This window comes from Rhinatrema bivittatum, chromosome 2, assembly GCF_901001135.1.
Source record: "Rhinatrema bivittatum chromosome 2, aRhiBiv1.1, whole genome shotgun sequence".
In the NCBI taxonomy this organism is placed as follows: domain Eukaryota; kingdom Metazoa; phylum Chordata; class Amphibia; order Gymnophiona; family Rhinatrematidae; genus Rhinatrema; species Rhinatrema bivittatum.
In genome coordinates this window covers 456,218,385-456,233,551 of record NC_042616.1, presented here as the reverse complement: position 1 = coordinate 456,233,551, position 15,167 = coordinate 456,218,385, and the positions used below count along the sequence as shown (strand labels likewise).

Here is a 15,167-nt window from a genome sequence, read left to right as displayed (position 1 = left end):
AGGAGGACATTCCATGCATTCACCACCCTTTTTGTGAAGAAATATTTCCTGTTATTGGTCCTGAGTCGTCATTCTTGGAGTTTCATATCATGACAGCTTCCTTTTCATAGGAAAAGGTTTTTGGGTTTTTTTTTATCAATACCTTTTAGGTATTTGAAAGTCTGTATTATATCTCCTCTGTCCCTCTCTTCTAGGGTATAATATTTAGGTCCTCTAGTCTGTTCTCATAGGTCTTCCGATGCAGACCCCACACCATTTTTGTTGCCTTTTTCTTGACCACTTTCATCATGTCTATCCTTTTTGAGATATGGTCTTCAGACCTGAACACAGTAAAGACCTCTACAGAAGCATTACTGCCTCCTTTTTCCTACTGGTTATGCCTCTCCCTATGTACTCCAGCATCCTCTAGCCTTGGCCACTGCCTTGTCACATTGCTTTTCTAGTTTAAGATCAGCAGCTCCTGTCACCCCAAAGTCTCTCTCTCTGTCCATGCACTTCTGTGTATTCTGCCACTACTGAAGGCTCAGACAACTGAAGTCAGAGTGGTGTGGATGAGGCATGTTAATTGGAATGCTGTAAGGATCGGTTCTATTTATTTATTTATTTATTTAAAGTTTTTTATATACCGATACTCGTTAAGAAAACATTACATCGGTTTCCATAAAACGTGGAATCGGCCAACAGGGCTTTACAGTATAACTGATAAAAGAACTGGGGGGAGGGTGAGGGAAAGGAGGGAGGAAGGATTCAGGTAAAACATGGGCGTTGGTATACATTCAGTAAGCGCGAAACAAAGATTAGATACAAATAAACATATATACAAGTTATATACAATCAAAGTACAAGGTGGGGTGGGAGGGGGGTGTGATGAGGCTGCTGTAGAGAGAATTGGAGGGTGGGGTAAAGGAAGGAGAAGGGAAGGGGCAAGGTAGGGGAGGGGATCTAGCATAGGGGGAGAAGTGGGGCATTGTGTGCAAATCTGGGGGGAGAGGACCTAGAGGGGAGGGGGATGGGAGGGCGGGGGTGTAAGTCGTGGGGCGGGGGTGTAAGTCGGGAATGTAGGAGGAGAAGGGATCATGCGTAGGCGTGTGTGAACAGCCAAGTTTTAAGATTCTGTCTGAATTTCTTAGGGCAGGTCTCGAGGCGTAGCTGGGTAGGCATTGTGTTCCATAGAGAAGGTCCAGCTAGTGATAGGGCGCGTTGTTTGGTGGCTGTTAGTTGAAAGAGTTTGGGAGAGGGTATGTTTATGGTTGCTATATATGGCATTCTGGTAGGTCTGGAGGTGGAACGAATTTGTAGAGTGTCTGTGAATCAGAGCATGTCTGGATTGTGGATGGCCTTGTGTATGAGGGTAAGAGTCTTAAATTGTATTCTGGAAGTGATTGGGAGCCAGTGGAGTTGTTTGAGAATGGGTGTAATGTGTTCTTTTCTACGTGTACCTGTTAATATTTGTGCAGCTGCGTTTTGTAGCAGCTGCAATGGGTTCTGTTCTGTTCTATATCTCTGTGAGTGACATTGTGGAAGGGATAAAAAGTAAAGTTTGTCTATTTGTGGTTGATACTAAGACCTGCAACAGAGTGGACCTACTTGAAGGAGTAGAGAGAATGAAAAGTGATTTAAGAAAGCTTGAAGAGGATCAAAGATTTGGCAGCTGTGATTCACTGTCAAGAAATGCAGATTCATGTATCTGGGGTGCATTAATCCAAAAGAGCTAAATGTGAAGGGAGGTGAAAGATTAATGTGCACGGAATGGGAGAAGGACCTTGAGGTAATGTCTTTTGATCTGAAGGCAGCGATGCAGTGTGACAAGGCAAATAGCTAAAGCCAGAAAAATGCTGGAATGCATAGAGAGAGGAACAACTAGTAAGCAAAGGAGGTGGTAATGCCCTTGTACAGATCCTTGGTGAGGGCTCACTGTGTTCCGTTCTGCAGACCGTATCTCAAAAATGATAGAGCCGGGATGGATGCATTCCAGAGAACAGCAACCAAAAGGATCTTAATATGTATATCCTGGAAGAGAGGAGATGCAGGGGAGATCTAATACAGACCTTCAGATACCTGAAAGGTTTAAATGATGCATGAAAGTCGAACCTTATCCGCTGGAAAGCAAACAGGGGTCATGAAATGAAGCTCCAGGTAGGATAACTCAGAATCCATATCAGGAAATATTTCTTCTTCCCTGTATGTACCCGGATCAGTCCAGACCATGGGTTGAGCCCCCCTTCCAGCAGGTGGAGACAGAGCAGAGTTCTGAGGCTGCCCATATAAGGATGGAACCCACCCAGGAACCCTCAGTATTTGTCTGTCTCCAGCAGGTGGAACAGCTCACCCTGTGGTTCCCTGTTAGCTTGCCCTCTGTGCTTTTTGGGGTTTCTTCTACATTCTTTCTGGGGCAAGCTCACGCAAGTACTTTTTCAGTCTTTTTTTTCTTATTTATTTAAAAAAAAAAAATTTTTCTGACTGTGTTGGGGGAAGACAGTTCTGTTTCCCTTGCTCTTGGGGTTCCTAGGAGAGCTTAGCCCCTTGATTCTGTCAGCCTAGGTTCCCTTCCCGGTGACCTGTGTGGGTGATACTGGTGGTGCCAGTCCCTCTCCCCGCTTTTCAGCTGCCTTGCTCCGAGATGCACATTCCTCGGTTGGGCTGTCAGGATATGAATTTCCCTCTCTCTCTGTGAGTAAAAAAAAAAAAAGTATCATTTTTGTTTTCACAGAGGACCACAAAGCAGTTTTTAAAAGAATTTAGACATTGTTGGTAATATAAGAATAATTAAATTGAACTAAAAGGCAGCAGAATTTTATAAGGAGGGAGCAGGGTTTGATCTCCCGCCCATCTCCTCAGGGACTCCCCGGTCAACTGTTTTTCTTTGTATCGCGGCTGGTTTTTTTTCCTCTTTATGCCGTGACCCTGCTGCTGTTTGGCGTTTGGAGAGTAGGCCTCCCGACTCTCCCGTGAGGGGGTGTGCTCCAGGTGCTTTTCGGGGGAGGAAGGCGGCTCCTTGACACCGCTTACTACTCAAGCTCACAGTTGGGCTCCTGACCACATAGCCGGGCTGTTCCCGTCCCGGGATTGCGCGGGAACGGCGGCCATTTTAGGTTTTTGTGAGGAAACTGATTTTACTTCTCCTGGGGCAGGGGATCCAATTTCTTCATTTTTACCCCCCGATTTGAGTCCAGTTCGCTCTCGGGGAGGTAATTCGGACCCCTCCCCCTGTGGGAAAATCCGGCCCGGGCCCATTTTTCTTCTGAATTTGTTCTGCTATTACATGATTCTTACTTGGCTAGCCTACAGAGGGAGGTGGACCCTCCCCCTCAACTGTTCCCCCTCCCTCGAAACTTTCTAGTTTGCCCGTGCCATCTCCTGCTGCGATTCCGGACTCTCAGGGCCCATTTCGGGTGGTCCCAGGAACTTCCCCAGCCCGCCGCGGACCCGTTTGATGTAGGGGAGGGGGATGCCGCGGCCCAAGCCCCCTCCGCTAGAAGGCGACAACCCTCATGTCCTGCGTTTGTTTCAGTGGGAGGAGCTGGAGCCTCTTATTTCCTTTGTTCTCCAGGAATTGGGAATTGATGCCCCACCAGATGACTCTGTGGCGGCAGCGATGACGCCAAACGCGGACCTGGTCCTGGCGGGACTCAGGGCATTACTGCATTCCTTTCCGTTCCATCCGATGCACCGCTTGCGCCTCCTCCAGGAATGGGAGTCCCCAGAGATCGGTCTTCGAGTTGGTAGGGCTATGGATAAGCTCTACCCGCTGCCTGAGGACTGCCTGGACATGTTGAAGATCCCGAAGGTAGATTCTTCAGTCACTGCGGTAATGAAGCGTACCACCATTCCGGTGGTGGGCGCTACAGCTTTACGGGATGTGCAGGACCGTAAGCTCGAATTTTATTTGAAGCGGATTTTTTAAGTTTTAGCGAGTCCGGGCGACAATCTGCAGCAGTCTCATGCAGCGGGCAAGCCTTAGGTGGATGCAACAGTTACTCAGCACCCAGGACCTCCCGTCTGCAGAGGCAGAGCAGGCCAAGCGTTTGGAGGGCGCTATCGCCTATGGTGCGGACGCCCTCTATGACTTGCTTCGAGTCCAGGCAAAGGCTATGGTTTCCGCGGTCTCGGCCAGACATCTTCTCTGGCTACGTAATTGGTCCGCTTTCTTCTAAGGCTCAATTGGGCACTCTTTCTTTTTTTTTTTTTTTCAATTCTTTATTTTCGAATTTTTGAACTTACACCCAAGAATAACTCTTGTACAGCAAAATTGATGTTTGCCATTATCCATGAAAATTACAAGAAACATAGTAGATGAATAATCATCATCAGATAATTATACAAACATCATAAATTATAAGAATATTTAGAGGCGGAACTATGAGCGCACATATTTAAGGCAAAAAATATAATTATAATTAATTTTTAGTTATGGACAACCAAGTGATGCCATTACATATTTTCATTAACAAGCCGAGACTTTAGGGGATGCCTCTTGGGTTCTGACTTCTATGAAAGCCCTAAGTTGTGCGGGCTCGAAGAAATTATAAATAACACCAGAATGCTTCACATAGCATTTACATGGGTACTTTAAAATGAAATTGGCACCTAATCGAAGTACTGACTAATGCATTTTTAGAAAATCTTTTCGTCTAGTTTGAGTTGTTTTAACCATGTCAGGGTAAATCCAAATTGAATAACCATATACCTTACTTTGTCTGTTTCTAAAGAATAATTTCATTACTTAATTACGATCAGACAAAAAGGCAAATGAAATTAATAAAGGTTTCCTTTGGGTTATCTCAGTATCCATAGAAATTTCTAATATATCAGATAAATCTATTATAGGTGTTTGAGTCCCAGCTGCTTCCAGTTCTTCAGTTTGTGTCCGCTGTTGCAGATAAGCCTTTGTAATCACCGGCAAAGCAGTTTCTGGTATTTTAAGAATTTGTTTCATATAATTTCAAAATAAGTCCATCGGAGAAAACAGTGACAACTGGAAAGTTCAGAACCCTTAAATTATGGGCTCTGAGAGCATTTTCAATATTTTCTAATCTTTTGATGGTAATATTATCTGATATAATCAATTTTTGCTGCACATTTTCAACCTTTAAAACCTTTTTGTCCAAATCTTCAACCTTTTTTCCAAAATTGGAAATAAGGTTATTATTCACAATAGTTTGGTTCCTGGTTTCTAAAGTTACCGCAGATAAGCTTTTAATAGACAATTCAATTGATTTTAATATTGCCCATATCCCGTGCAATATTATAGTTTCTGGGGTAGATATAGAAAAACCCGCAGCTAGGGCTCTCAAATGACCGTCTCCCGCTTCCTCCTCAATGCTCACCGACCTTCCTTTGCCGTCTGATGTCATTGGCTTCTCCTTCTTCCTGGTCCCCAACGAGAATTCCGTAGCTGCTCCTACCAGCCTACGGGTCTCTCGGGGGCCTGCTCCTACCAGCCCCCGAGAGACCCGTAGCTGCTCCTACCAGCCTACGGGTCTCTCGGGGGCTTTTCTCCCGGTCTGCAGGGTCTCCTCCGGTCAGGTCTATCGCCGAAGGACTCTCCACTTCTTCCGGGGTTCCAGGAAGTATCGTGATGTTTCCCGGGTGAGCTGGTCTCCTCGGCTCCCTGGGGCTTAAGGTGGTATCACAGGTCTGGGGAGGCTGTGCGCGCTCCTGCACTTCATTCCCAGCGACCAAGCTATCCGGTGAGGATGTAATAGCTCCCGCAAAGAACCCTTCAATTCGAGGCTGTCGGGGATCAATAGAGGGCGAATCTTCTCTCGCCTCTCTTATTCTTCCCTTTCTCTTGGTATGTGGCATTTTCTTCGTGGAAAAAAGACGTAAAGGTAAGAGCCTCTTCTCTAGGCGTTCACTCCGGACTCACTTGGCGGTCATCTTGCCTCCGATTGGATCGGGCACTCTTCCTTTTAAGGGCAAGTTGCTTTTTGGTGAGGACCTGGAGCAGCTTATTAAATCCTTGGGTGAGAACAAGGTCCACAAGCTGCCAGAGGACCGTCCCAAACAGTCAAAGTCTTTCTTCCCGACTCGCACTCGCTTCAGGGGCTCATGGCTCCTTCCCCAGCGGCGGTGTGTCCAGGTCTCAATCTTGGTCCCATTCCTTTCGCAGCCGTCGAGGTTTCCGAGATGCCCATCAGCAACACACGATCACTAAGTCAGCTCCCCAATGAGATTCGGCCGGTCCATTCCTCAGAATGAAACTTAGGTGGGCGTCTTTCTCTGTTTCTCGAGGAGTGGGCCAAAATCACATCCGATCTCTGGGTCCTCGAGGTGATAGAATGCGGCTACGCGTTAGAGTTTGCCAAGGACCTGCCGGATCTATATATCGTATCCCCTTGCAGCCGTTCCAAGAGACCTGCAGTCTGTCACACCCTGTTGAGATTTAGGAATTGGGGGCGATCCTCCTGGTACCAGTGCAAGAACAGGGCACCGACCATTATTCAATTTACTTCATTGTTCCCAAAAAGGATGATTCTTTTCGCCCCATTCTGGATCTCAAAAGGGTCAATCGGGCCCTCAAGGTTCCCCGCTTCAAGATGGAAACCCTGCGTGCAGTGATTGCGGTGGTCCGTCTCGGCGAGTTCCTCGCTTCCCTAGATCTGACGGAGGCTTATTTTCACATCCCCATCCGTCGGGAACATCAAAGCTGCCTTCGTTTTCAGATCCTAGACCAGCACTTCCAGTTTTTGGCTCTCCCCTTCGGCCTCGCCACCGCTCCCCGCACCTTCACCAAGATCATGGTAGTCGTTGCGGCAGCTCTCCGATGAGAAGGGATATTAGTCCATCCTTATCTAGGTGACTGGTTGGTAAGGGCCAAGTCCGCTGCTCTCTGCGCACACGCGGTAAACAGTTTTGGCCCTACTCTAATCTCTCAGCTGGATAATCAACTACTCCAAAAGCAATCTTAGGCCCTCACAAGAGCTGGAATTCCTGGGCGCTCTTTTCAACACTCTGGTCAGGAAAGGTTTTTTTTTTCTTTCAGACTCGCGGTCACTCAGCCTGATCGATCAGTTGAACCCTTTTGTCTCTACCACTTCCCACGGCGTAGGAATACCTGTAGGTTCTAGGGGCCATGGCCTCCACGATCGATGTCGTCCCCTGGGCGTTTGCTCATATGCGTCCTTTACAAAAAGCATTGTTATCCCATTGGAAGCCGATGTCCGAGCAGTACCAGGAGATTCTCTCCCTCTCCGACTCTACCATTGCCAATATTCAATGGTGGTCCTACCCGGCACACCTTCTCAAGGGGATGCCTCTTTTGATTCCCTCTTGGGTCATAGTGACGACAGATGCCAGCCTCTCGGGTTGGGGAGCTGTCTGCCAATCTCAAATGACTCAAGGTTTTTGGTCCCTCTCCCAGTCTTGGTGGCACATCAGTCATCTAGAAGCCCGAGCGGTTCGCCTGGCCCTCAAATTTTTTCTTCCTCTGATTCGCCACAAAACGGTCCGGGTCCTATCGGACAATTCCACCATGGTGGCTTACATAAATCGTCAGGGGGGACGACTCGAAGTCGCCTAATGGCGTTAGAGGCCAGCAAGCTCTTTCTCTGGGCAGAGAGGCACTTGGATCGCCTGGCGGCCTCCCACATAGCAGGCAAGGAGAATATTCAAGCAGGCTTCCTCAGTTGACAACATCTCGATCCCGGCGAGTGGGAGTTGTCAGACGTAGCGATGGACCTTATCGAACACAGGTGGGGGTCCTCCTCACCTGGACCTCATGGTGACGCTATCCAACACCAAGGCTCCCAGGTTCTTCAGTCTGTGGCGGGAGCATTGTTCAGAGGGGGTGGACGCGCTGGTTCTTCCCTGGCCCTCCGACATGCTACTCTACGTGTTCCCACCGTGGCCATTAGTGGGGAAGGTTCTTTGGAGAATAGAGCTCCATCGCGGACCGGTCATTCTCGTGGCCCCGACGGCCGTGGTTCGCGGACCTGGTGAATCTCACTGCAGACGGTCCTATTCGTCTCGGTCACCTGTCCCATCTTCTGCGGCAGGGTCCCATATTTTTCGACCAGGCAGATCGCTTTTGTCTAGCGCAGTGATGGCTAACCTATGACACGCGTGTCAGAGGTGACACGCCGAGATGATTTTGCTGACATGCGCAGCGTTTCGTGGACTATCGGGATTTTTTTTTTTTTTTTATCGGCTGTGCCGACCCTTTAAAATTAGTTTTTTAGTATCCCTCCGCCCCCGGGCGCAGGGAGGCTCATGCGGCGCAGCGACAGGCAGATAGGCAGGGCCGTGGTGAGGCTCACATCACTACGGCCCGAAGAAAAAGATTGCGTTTAAATGCGCTGATGCTCCTCTTCCTTCCTGCCTGTGCGGCCCCGGAAGTAAACGTTGCCGGAGTCGCGTGGGCAGGAAGGAGGAGAAGCATCAGCGCGTGCAGAAGAGGAGCAGTGCTTACGGGCCGCCGCGAATCCCAAGTCGAAGAGGCCCGGTAGCAGGGCCGCCGCGGCCCAAGAAGATCAGGGCCGCTGCAGAGCCCATCCTGCGGTGACCCGCGAAGAGGAGGCCCAGAGGTGAGAGAGAGGCTGAGGGTCTGAGAGGGTGTGTGTGTGCATGTATGAGATGAGTTGAGAGATTGTGTGTGAGAGTGAGGACCTGAATGTTTGCAGAGACAGCATGTGAGAGCCTCTGTGTGTGTGTGTGTGTGTGTGTGTGTGTGAGTGTGTGAGAGAGAGCATGTGCCAGTGAGAGACTGTGTGTGTGAGAGAGAGAAATACAAGTGAGAATGAGAACTTGACTGTGTTTGAGGGAAGAAGATGGAGAAAAAAGAAACAGAAAAAAAAGCAATATAAAAGGAATTGGCAAAAAAAATAAGAAAGGGAAGGTGGAAAAAAAAGCCTGTGACCAACCAATTAGAAAACTAAGATCAGACAGCAAAGGTAAAAAAAAAAAGTTACTTTTTAGTGATTGGCACATGTAATCTTTGGGAATGTGCAAGAATAGCACTTTCTCTATGCGGATCTCACAATGTACGAGATCAGCCTGGAGAAAGTGGAAGCCCACGGGGCCTGCACAGAGGAGGCAGCAGAATGGGCTTCAGTGTCAGTAGCAGCAATCGGCACCTCCCCAATAGCCATGTGGCAGCAGTGACAGTGGCAGCAGAGGAATGAGAGAGGTTCCGAGGTTGCTGGCAAAAGAGGAGGGGGGTCTGCCTTTAGTGTGTGCATGTGTATGAATGGGACTCTGCCTGGGGGTGTGTGTGAATGCATGGGTGCCTGCCTAGGGGTCTGTGTGTGTGAGAATGAATTGGTGCCTGCCTGGAGGATGGAGTGGGAGTAATGTGAAAATGAATGGGAGCCTGCCTGGGTGTGTGTGTTTTTGTGTATGTGAGGGAGCCAGTGAGTATGAGAGCATGAGTGTGTATGAGAAAATCCCGGGGAGTAAGAGTTTGTGGGGGGGGGAGGGGGGTGGAAGGGGAGAGAGTGTTTTAATTGAAGATTTAGCCAATGAAATTGAGCAACAAAAAAGTCACTAAGCAGGTAAGGTAAAGAATTATTTGTTTTTGCTTTATTAATACAGTACATATATTAAAATTATAACTTTTTGTTATTAATTAGAGCTACAAATATCACAAAATTATGGATTTTTCTAGAAGTGACACACCACCCGAGTTATGCTTGTTTTTTTTATGAATTTGACACACTGAGCTCAAAAGGTTGGCCATCACTGGTCTAGCGGCATGACTTTTGAACGGAGATGTTTGAGACGCTGAGGATATAAGGATGAGGTTATTGCCACACTCCTCAGGGCTCACAAACAGTCAACTTCCCTTACCTACGTCCAGGTCTGGAAGGTTTTTGAAAACGTCTGCGAGGAGTTGGGTGTTTCGGCACATTCGCCTTCGGTTGCGGTGATACTCACTTTTCTTCAGCGTGGTCTCTCAAAGGGTCTTTCGGCTAGCTCCCTACAAGTTCAGGTTTTGGCTCTTGGTTCCCTCCTGGGCACCATTGAAGGTCGGGCGGTCGCCTCTCATCTGGATGTTGTACGTTTTCTCAGGGACACCAAGCACCTGAAACCGCCTGTCAGCTCTATTTGTCCTTCATGGAGTTTAAATTTGTACTCCAAGCTCTCTGTACAGTGCCGTTCGAGCCTCTCAGTCGCGCCACTCTCAAAGACTTGACTCTCAAAACTGTCTTCTTGGTTGCTATTTGTTCAGCCAGGAGGGTGTCTGAGCTTCAAGCTCTATCCTGTAGAGACCCTTTTTTGCGTTTCTCGGACTCAGGTGTCTCTCTTAAGACTGTACCTTCTTTTTTACCTAAGGTTGTTTCATCTTTTCATGTTAACCAGTCCGTGGAACTTCCTGCTTTTTCGCCAGAGGATATCGCGGCGTCTGGTAGTAGTGATCTTCGTCGTCTCGATGTCAAACAAGTCTTATTGCACTATCTTGAGGTCACTAATGATTTTCGGGTCTCTGATCATCTTTTTGTCCTGTGGAGTGGACCCAACAGAGGGAAGCAAGCTTCTAAGGCTACGATCACTCGCTGGTTGAAGGATGCGATTTCTTCTGCCTACATTTGCAAGGGCCGCTCGGTTCCTGAAGGCCTAAAAGCTCATTTTTTACGTTCTCGAGCGACCTCTTGGGCGGAGTCTCAATCGGTTTCGCCACAAGAAATATGTAGGGCGGCTACATGGAAATCTCTTCATACATTTGCTCTTCACTACCAACTCGATGTTTAGGCTCCAGTCTTTGGTTCCTTTGGTCGGCAGGTGCTTCGAGCGGGTCTGTCTGGGTCCCACCCTTTGTAGGGAAGCTTTGGGACATCCCATGGTCTGGACTGATCTGGGTACGTACAGGGAAAGGAAAATTAGTTCTTACCTGATAATTTTCGTTCCTGTAGTACCACGGATCAGTCCAGACGCCCGCTCTTTTCGTCTGTCCACTCGAATTCTTTTTCCTTCTTATAGGATTTTCTTTTTTTCTTTTGTATCTCTGCATCATCTTCCTGGAATTTATTGATAGGCACCAGAAGCATAGTTATGATGATCAGGGGGTAGATATACAAGAACGTTTTTTAGTTACACAGGTCATTCAATTGTTCTGTTATTTGGTTGGTTCATATTCAATTACTAGTTATCCTCTTACTTGCTTGATCTTATACCTTTCTGCTTTGATAATGGTTATACCGAGGGTTCCAGGGTGGGTTCTGTCCTTATATGGGCTACCCTTTGAACTTTGGTCTGTCTCCACCTGCTGGAAGGGCGGCTCAACCCGTGGTCTGGACTGATCCGTGGTACTACAGGAACGCAAATTAGCAGGTAAGGAATAATTTTCCTTTGGAGAGCGTGGTGAATGCCTGGAATGCCTTTCCAGAAGAGGTGGTGAGGACGAAAACAGTAAACGAATTCAAAGGCATGGGATAAATGCTGTGGATCCCTAAAGACTAGAAATGATGAAAAAGGTGCATGGTAGTTACCTGCTTGAGCAGCAGTTACTACCCTTAACAGAAGGCATGAAGGTTACTACCATTAGCCAATTAGCTTTCATACTTTTGGTACAATTGCAACATCACTGTTTGCTTCAGCAAGGGGGTAAAAAGGGTAATTGGATTCAGACGACAGCCAGTGATGGGCCTTGACTTTTATGGTCCAGGATTCTGATGTGCAGACCTTACGGAAAAGGTGCAAGACTACTTCTTCGGCCAAGTCTAAAAGCAAAGCACGTTCAAGCAGCGTTGTTTGAATTATTAAGAAGGCTGCTCACCCCATAAAAATGTTGCGAGCAGTAATTTTGTTATGGATTTGAAATTGCTTGGTTTTGAATGTTAATAATAATAATTCTACCCCTAACATAAGGCTTGGGATTCACCTACACAGAGTTGCAGCTGCTATCTATCATAAGAAGTTTGCTGGGCAGACTGGATGGACCATTTGATCTTTTTCTGCCATCGTTAGGATGCAAAGCCACCACTGATTGGCTGCATTATGCGTTGCTGGTGTTAGTGCTGCATGGGCCAAAGATATGGAGCTAGGCTACTGCACAGATGTAAGGAGTTTTCAGCTGCTGTCGAGGGCGGTGCAGGTCGTGGGGTTGGAAGACACTGGCAGTACCAAGCTGTGAGTTTTGTGGAGCTTTCAGAGAAAGTCAGGGAGGGGATGGATGGTGATTCCTGGAGCTCCCAATCATACCACCATCTCTTCAGAGCTGTAGGATAGGGCGAATGGACATCATTTCCTAAAGATGCAGGCTTTGGAGGCACAGAGTGCAGAAATCATTTGTTGCACTTGGTATCTGAGTTGTTTTGCTATTCTACAAATTGGCATGTTGAAAGAGAAGGGAGCGAGAAGTGGGGGAAAAGGATGAGAAAGGGGAAGTAGAGAGGGAGTAAGTGCATGGGGGTGAAGGAGAATGCAACACACACATTAAACACCCCATCCCACCATCCATCCATGTTACCTGCCCCCCTAGATAGGCAGATATTGGGGATGGGGCAGAGGCAGGGGGCAAGGTTGTTGGGGAGTACAGCAGGATTGTTAACTTTGGAGAAATCTAGAAATATTATTGCTAACTCTCTGCTGTACCCATGCATCTCTGGGAACCCTGCACCCTGCCTCCCTCTGTCCTCAGCATTTCAAATCGCTGAAAGGGCTAGACATGAGCTTCTTCCCTCTCCCCCACCTCAAACCCTTCTTTGCTAACCCCTCCAAGGGTCTCTCTCCCTCCTCCTCCCCTGTCCCCCACCTCTAGCTTAGCAAACTCTGAGGAGGACCTCCTCTTGACCCCCTCCAGCTGTCTCCATGATTTGAAAAATTTGGGGACCTTTTCTTTCACATGCTCAGACTCGCACAGGCACACTCTCTGTTTAACACACTCATTTTCCCCATCCTCCAGAACCCACCAGTGGCAATAGCTTCCTCCTATAGGCACGAGCAACCAACAAGACTCCTCTTTCTTTTGGCCTTGAGGGGCTGATGTAGCTCCTGTTTCTTCTTGGGCTTGCTGGCTGACCCAGGGATGACAACTCCTAGCACGCTTGTAGATGTGGCAGTTGCTCCTTTTCCTTCCTCCTGGGGGGAGGGGTCTGTATGACAACGCAATATAACTTTGTTCTGAGGCCGCATAGGCCTCTTCAGCTGCAGTACCCAGAGTTTTCCAGTCTTTGCCTGGAGACCTATAAATTCCTTTAGAATTCTGGATTCTCCAGGTGAGAGCCAGAGCATTCCCAGGAAATGCTCCTCTGATTGACTAAGAGCAACTCAATTCCACTCAAAGCTGAAGGAGCCTACTTTCCAGGACAGGTGCATGTCTGCAGCTTGTGCATATGAGTGGATCCTGACTCACCATCCCTCTTGCAATCCTTGCGTCTTCCCTGTTCTGTCCTGGAAATTGGACTTGAATAGGACAAAGACACAGTGATTTTGTAGGTCCTCTTGTTCTTTGGAAAGTAGGCCAAAGAACCACCAGAGATCAAGAGTTTTAATCACTTGCAGGATAAAGGGGAAATCAGACATGAAAAATGATTCTTCATCCAGTCAGGCTACTCTATTACAGATGGGTTATGCATGCCAACCAGCAGGTGAGAGATCAACTCATGTCACTCCTTATACTCCTGTACCGACATCAGCCTGCCAGTATTCTCTGACTCCAGTAGATAGTGCACTTGCATTCCATGCTGTGGCCTGCAGCCTTGCTAGGCTGACTGATCAGGAAGAGAAGCTGGCATGTGGCTCCTGAGGTAAAAGAGCTCCGGAGCCACGGTGCACAGCAGTATAAGTCACTCCTGTCTGCCCTTTTCCTCTACTGCCAATTCCTCTTTCTATCTGTCTATGCCGTGTGCTTGGAATAGTCTTCCTGAACTGGTGTGTCATGCTCCCTCTCTTGCCATGTTTAAATCCCATCTAAAGACCGCCTTTAAATCTTATGCCTGATTGTCTGCTTTTAGTCTTGTTAGCTATCTTTCTTTTCATTCTAAACATTGTCTTGCTTTATACACCAAGTCCCTTGCCCTGTATGTTTGTTCTATTAGATTATAAGCTCTGTTGAGCAGGGACTGTCTTTTTGTATGTTTGTACAGCGCTGCGTATGTCATGTAGTACTATAGAAATGTTTAGTAGTAGCCATGGGTCTGGTCCCCATGAGAGAATTTTTATGAAGTACATGGAGGAAGTTTTATTGCCTTCCTGTTTTATGAATGGGGGATAGCCAAGGTTTCTTTGGGCTCTTTGATTTCTACCTGAACGGCTCTCATTGCTTGTCAAATCAGAGTGCAATTTCAGCGATTGTGCACTGGAGGGTAAATATATGGATTTTAGATAAGGTGTAGATCAATTGCTAAGCTATATCTTAGATAATTCTTTCAAATAAGAAGAATACATGTAAACCTAAATTATAGCGCTCGATTTGTATTTTGTCTTGGTTTCTCCTTCAGATGCACCCTGTGCTGAAAGCCTTTCTGTGCGGCTCCATCAGTGGCACCTGTTCCGCCTTCCTCTTCCAGCCCCTGGACCTCATCAAGACCCGTCTGCAAACCCTGCAGCCCCCCGTCAGAGGGTAGGTGCTCAGCCATCAAGCTGAAGGGGGGGACATGATGTGAAGTTTTACTGTGGGAAAGTTTCCACCTCATCAAACTGGTGTTAACTCTCAGCTTCAGAGCCTAAGTCCACAACACAAGAGACAGAGACCCGAGCCCTGCTAGTGCTGCCAGGAGAAATAGGCATGGTTGTTGCTGATGTTTGTTTTTGCTGACTTTGAAAATCTTTTATGGATTTTATGGACATGTCTGTCTCTTTTTTTTTTTTTTTTTTTGTTTTATCAGTAAACTTACCAACTCTTGGCAGCTCTGCTGGGAAGGGGGTATCCTGGCTGTTGTGCAATGAAAAATACCCATTGGCCAGACTTTGTGAACAGACACCAAGGACCACGTCTGCAATGGTTGGGCTAGTTGGAAATGTTCCTTTAAACAAAAATGGGGGGGGGAAGACCTTAGGGAGCTGTGAATGAAGGCTTGTGATGCTGTAATGTAACAGAGACCAGATTCGATTGAGCTGGATACCCCAAGGAGCAGGAAGAAGCTGCGGGACACAACCAAAAAAAAAAAAAAGCATACATGCTCGCATTGGGTTCCAGCTCTGAAGAATTTAGAGCTTGAATTAAGCCCAGGCAAAAAGCGTTTTCCTTTTTAATGAGTTTATTTACTTTTCCATTGGTGTGACTTTGT

At 47.4% G+C, this 15,167-nt stretch overlaps 1 protein-coding gene across 6 annotated transcripts in view; it reads left to right on the top strand.

Annotated features, from left to right (window-relative positions):
* SLC25A38 (solute carrier family 25 member 38) overlaps positions 1-15,167 on the top strand; it is a 69,460-nt gene that overhangs the window by 10,264 nt on the left and 44,029 nt on the right. For all 6 annotated transcript variants that reach the window (XR_003854682.1, XM_029590408.1, XM_029590409.1 and 3 more), the window contains exon 2: positions 14,379-14,500. Coding sequence is in view for 5 of the 6 variants with exons in the window: in XM_029590408.1 (XP_029446268.1) it covers positions 14,379-14,500 (122 nt within the window). In the remaining variant the exon portion in view is untranslated. The remainder of the gene's footprint in view (positions 1-14,378; positions 14,501-15,167) is intronic.